General features: G+C 40.1%; 1 protein-coding gene across 1 annotated transcript; it reads right to left on the bottom strand.

Moving 5' to 3' along the window:
• Positions 1-4,882: 4,882 nt before the first annotated feature.
• Positions 4,883-5,332, bottom strand: LOC137726018 (uncharacterized). Its single transcript, XM_068464877.1, has one exon. It carries the CDS (start codon positions 5,330-5,332, stop codon positions 4,883-4,885), a length of 450 nt encoding a protein of 149 aa, XP_068320978.1.
• Positions 5,333-5,973: the final 641 nt, after the last annotated feature.

The following is a 5,973-nucleotide window of genomic DNA, read 5'->3' as shown; positions in this document are numbered from 1 at the left end:
TGTGGCTCCCTCCATTTGAAGTTTGGATGGTCCCTCCATCCGGCATTGTAAGTGTTCGAGTATGGGTTGTTTTGATTTTGTCCTTGGAAACCAATTGCATTGGCAGATTCCCACCCACCATTCTCGATTAGTTGAGGGCACTTGTCGGATGGATGCCCTTGAATTGAGCACACGCCACAAACTTGGTGTTCTTGTGCTTTTGGACCAATCACAACCTGAGAAACAAGAGAAGTCAGATTAGCAAGTTGTGATTGAATTTCAGAAATAGCACTCACCTCATTTACACTTTGTTGCCGTGGGGCTTCCCTTTGGCCCACTCCTTCATATTGTTGAGCGTTGAGCGCTCGGTTGGCTATGAGAACCTTGGCATCCCTTGGTGTTTTGTCCACCAATGCTCCTCCCGCTGATGCATCAAGCATTTGACGTTCGATAGGAAGGAGGCCCTCATAGAAATATTGAAGGAGAAGTTCCTCCTTCATTTGATGTTGAGGACATGAAGCTACAAGGCCCTTGAAGCGCTCATAATAAGCCGGGAATGTCTCACCATGATTCTGTTGAATACCACTAATTTTCTTCCGTAGGAGAATCACTCTCGAAGTAGGGAAGAATTTCTCCAAGAAAGCACGCTTCATACTCTCCCACGAAGTCACAGTTCCCGGGGCTAGTTCGTAGAGCCAATCTTTGGCCTTGTCCATAAGTGAAAATGGAAAGGCCTTCATCTTCAATATACTCCCATCCACAGTGACAGGGGTCATGCTCGAACAAACCACCTCGAACTCCTTCAAGTGTTTGTTGGGGTCTTCCATAGACAAGCCATGGAACTTCGGAATATGGTGTAACAAACTGGATTTGAGTTCAAACTCGTCAGTCTTCCCCTCTGCAGCCGTGGGGTATTGGATACAAAGAGGCAATGCATTATCCAAACCCGAGGCCGAAAGCTCCTTGATGGTTCTATTATCTGCTGCCATGGCTTGTTCTTCTTCAAAAATCTGATCTGTGGGCTTTTCTTCTACACCTACTTCGTCTTCTTCAAGCCCAGGTTGTGGTGGAGGTTGTGGTGGCTCTTGTTGACTCCTCGTTCTCCTCAAAGTGCGTTCAAAATCACCGTCAAAGTCGGAGATGTTCTCTATAATAGGCCGAGAGCTACGAGTCATACACAGTACCTAAAAAAACAAAGAAACAAACAAACTAAGAATCTGAAATAAGAATGCACGAAAAACAAAAAAATATAAAAATAAAGACAAGGGACTAGCAAAGTTGCTAATCCCCGGCAACGGCGCCAAAAATTTGATGCGAGAATTACTTGACACTCAAATTAAACCCTCGTTTGACAATTGTAGTAGAATGGATAAGTGAGGGATTGTTCTAGACCGGGGATTAGGAGGGCTTGCTAAAACCTTCTAAATTGACTTAAAAACATAAAAACACAATATAAAACACTATTTAATGCTCGAAGAAAGCAAAACTAAAAATAAGAAAGATTAAGACTAAGACTTCAACGAAATAGGGGGGAATTGGATTTGGACGAATTTAAACTAAAATGAATACTTGGAAACAAAACAAATTGTAAATATGGATTTGACGGAAATGAATGGATGGGAAGCTAGCTAAGGGTTCTTTCTCTACACATGATATTTATGCATATGAATCAATTTCCAGTTATTCCTTCATTGAATTATGAACGACAATGCCCCAAATTAACCGTGACATCACTAGTTAACCCTCAGATTTTCCTTATATTATTGGATTGGATGGCATCATTCGACAACCCAAAACATTCTCAAAAGTTCCCTACATGTCATCATAATAGAGATACAATCGAAGATCATTAAGAATAATGAAAACCATAAGCATTGACAAAGCATTTGCAACTATGACATCATGTTACTCATGCTAAGAATTAAACTTAACGTGATCATGACAAGCGACCTTTACTACTTTCAAGTATAAGTTAGTAACGATTATGTGAAACCTCCTTAAACTTTAGCCACATATTCATGCATGCTAATTAAGTGTCGACCCTCAATCAACAAACACAAATAAGTTAATCATCAAATAGTTAAGCCAATTGCATTCACGAATCAAGAGTTCATAACCGGAATTCATCAATTCATATCACATAAATAATCATGGTATTGAAATCACCCCTAGCCAAAAAGGGTTTAGTTCCTCATAACTTTGAAATCAAAGAAACACCTAAACATTCCAACAACTCAAACTTGAATTGTATGAACGTTTAGGCACTCTTCTCTTCCATTCCTCATATTACAAAACAAAGAGAATTGAATTTAAACATTGAAATCAAAGAAACGCGTAAACATTCCAACAACTCAAACGTGAATTGTATGAACGTTTAGGCCCTCTTCTCTTCGTCTTCGTTGTAGCACAAGGACTAAGGGATGTTGTTGGTGTGTTGAATGGATTGGGGGATTATGGAAATGGAAGAAATGGAGGAGAAAGGGAAGGGAATGGTGCAGAAAATGGAGAGACTCACGGCTAGGGAGAAGATGGAAGTGTTTGTGGTGTGTTGTGTATGAAAATGAGATCCCCCCTAAATGAATGAATGCAAGGGTATTTATAGGAGGAGTGGAGGTGTAAATGGCTGTTTGTTTAATGTGTTTGTGTGGAGGAATGATGAGAAAACAGCTAGGACACATGTGAAAATCTGGAAAGCAAATGGAGTGCACGGCATTGATGTTGGAATTGCATGTGTGTGCTGAAAATAGTGTGTGTATGCATGTGTTTGGGAAGCTTTCTTGCTCATTTTCTGGATGCAATGATGAAGATATTAATAATTAATGCATGTAGGTGGCTGAAATGATGAAGAATGAGTGGTGGAAATGAAAGGGAAAGCTAGAAAAGCATGTGAAGATGCTGGAATTTCAAAGGGAACTCACGGCATTGAAGGTTTTGGTGCATGTGTTGGCTGTTTTGTGTTGTGAATTATGATGAATGCATGTGAGTTAAAAAGGGAGAATGTGGTGAAATGATGAAGTAGGAAGGTGGAAATGCATGTGAGATGTTTGGAAAGGAAATGGGAACCCACGGCATTGAAGTTGTTTTGTTGATGTGTGAATGCATGTGACTTGTTTGTGTAATAAAGAATGAATGGTGGAAATGTGAGTGAATGATGTGCATGTGTGAGAATGCATGTGGAATTAAGAGGAGTATGGAAGTGAAATAAATGAATGATATGTTAAGTGATAAGTGAATGATATGTGGTGAGTGATAAGTGAATGGTTTGATAAGTGATAAATGAACTAGTTTAAAGGGCTAGGGTTTAAGTACATAGAATGGGCCTAAAATAGGTTGGTTTGTATGGCATAATGTGTTTGATTGGGCTAGAGGTTTTCCATGGCTCAAAGGATTTGTTTGATTGGGCTAGGCCCTTTGTTTGATGTCCCCAAAGAGCATACAAGGCTTCAATTTCGTCCATCCTCTTTGCTCCATGATTAAGCTATCCAAATCATGCACAAAAATGCTCCAAATAGCCTCAAAATGCACTTTCTTGCTCCCTAAGCCCTTAGAACCTGAAAACACACAAAAGAAGCATAAAGGACTAAAATAACTAGAGAAACATAACGTAAATGCACGAGAACAAGCCATTTAAGTCGCATGAATATGCTCCTATCAGTGATCCACTCCCAAAACTGTTCCAATAGATTTTAGGTCGGTCAAAAGAGGAACATGACATGCATAAAGAGCATTAAGTCAACCGTGAGATTTCCTGCTGAGAGCATCTGCTACAGTATTCGCACGACCAAGGTGATATTCAATAGTGCAGTCACAATCGCTGATCAATTATCTCTATTTACGCTACCGAAGATTAAGTTCTTTCTGAGTAAAGATATACTTGAGGCTTTTATGGTCAGTGAAGATTCAACACGTTTCCCCATAAAGATAGTGCCGTCAAATTTCAAAGCGAAAACAATAGCTGCCAATTCGAGATCATGAGTAGGGTAATTCATCTCATGAGGCTTTAATTGTCGTGAAGCATACGTGATCACCTTTCCATGTTGCATCAATACACAACCTAGACTATTCAGAGAGGCGTCACTATAGATCTTGAAATTCCCACTGTCATTAGGAAGTGCCAGAACATGCTCATAAGTGAGACAATACTTTAACTGTTGAAAACTTTGTTCACAATCATCATTCCATTCAAAATTAACTCTTTTCTTGTCAACCTTGTCAGATGCAGTGTTATAGTCAAGAAGTCTTTCACAAAGCATCGATATTAGTCGGCAAGACCAAGAAAACTCCTTACTTCAGTAACAGTCTGAGGTTGCTACCAATTTTTCGCTGCTATTACTTTCTGAGGATCCACGAGAACACCCTGAGCTGATATCATTTGTCCTAAGAATGACACCTAATCCAGCCAAAATTGGCATTTACTGAATTTAGCATATAGTTGATTCTCCCTTAGCTTTTTTAAAACCAAACGCAAATGTCTAGCATGGTCAGCCTCGCTCTTAAAATACACTAGAATGTCATCGATGAAGACAATTACCAACCTATCAAGGTATAGATGGAATACCCAATGCATCAGGTCCATAAAAGTTGTTGGAGCATTAGTTAACCTGAATGGCATCACGAGAAACTCATAATGACCATATCGAGTTCGGAATGTTGTTTTCGGAACATCATCACTTATGATCTTCAAATGATAATAACCGAACCTTAGATCGATTTTCGAGAAAACACAAGCACCACAAAGTTGATAAAAAAAAGATCATCAATACGAGGCAACGAATAATGGTGTTTAATCGACATCTGATTCAGCTGTCTATAATCGATACATAGCCTCAAAGTTCCGTCTTTCTTCCTCACAAACAAGACTAGAGTTCCTCAAGGGGAAATGCTCGGTTGAATAAACCCCTTATCAATAAGTTCTTGCAACTGGATTTTTAATTCCCTTAGGAGCCATACGATAAGGAGTTAGAGAAATAGGGTCGGTACCTGGAATTAGGTCGATAGTGAACTCCACTTCATAATCCGGTGGTAAGCAAAGTAAATCATCAGGACAAATATCAGGAAAATGTCTAACTACCCGAACGTCTTCCACACAAGTAGGAGTCTCCTCAGTCATCATTACACAAGCTAAGTAGCCTTGACAACCCTTCCTTAACATCCGTTTCACCCTCATGGCAGACATAACTCCATGTTTCAGACCACTATGTTCGTCGACAAAAGTTACAATAGGCATGCTCGGTCGATGAAAAGTAACAATTTTCTTATGACAATTCAACATGGCACGATTGTAATCTAACCAATCCATGCCCAAGATAACATCGAAATCAACGATGTCCAAGGGAACAAGATTAGCTGGCATTACGACACCCTCGATAAAAATGGGACATCCTCGATACTCCCAACTAACATAGCAAATTTCACCCCTAGGCATCAAGAACTTCAACTCATAACCAAGGGAAGTAGGGTGAGGTTAAGTCTTTTGAGCAAACTTATGGGAAATAACTGAATCAATAGCCCAAATCAATTAAAATTCTAGCAAAATGGCCAAGCACATCCAACGTACCCATGATCAAGTCGGGGTTACTCTGAGCATCCTGCACGGTGACGTTGTTGACGCGACCTTGCGCTTGTTTTCTATCTCCACGACCTCTGTTTCCCTGGTTCTGATTGCCACGTCCTTGATTTCCTCGACCCTGATTAGTTTGATTAGTCTGCCTAGCCGAGCCGCCACTGCTAGAAACTACATTAAGATTTTGGTATTGTCCTCTAGGATACCACTGGGTTCCGCCATCCTGATACGGTGTATAAACCCTTGGTACTATGGATAACCGCCTTGGTAATATGGAACATTAGGTGAATACTGATATACTTCTCCTGGATAATAGGATATGTCGCCCTAGTAGTGGAAAGCACCACCATAAATTGTCTACAGGTAGGTACCAGAACCTGGAATCTGCTGAAGATGAAAGTAGGAGGTTGAGTTTTCTGATTATGAGGGCA

This window comes from Pyrus communis, chromosome 1 (assembly GCF_963583255.1).
Source record: "Pyrus communis chromosome 1, drPyrComm1.1, whole genome shotgun sequence".
NCBI classification, from domain to species: domain Eukaryota; kingdom Viridiplantae; phylum Streptophyta; class Magnoliopsida; order Rosales; family Rosaceae; genus Pyrus; species Pyrus communis.
This window is presented reverse-complemented; position numbering and strand designations above follow the sequence as displayed.

Excerpts from the sequence above, each read along its gene's own strand:
- LOC137726018 (XM_068464877.1), bottom strand. The coding sequence starts at position 5,332 with ATGCCAGCTAATCTTGTTCCCTTGGACATCGTTGATTTCGATGTTATC.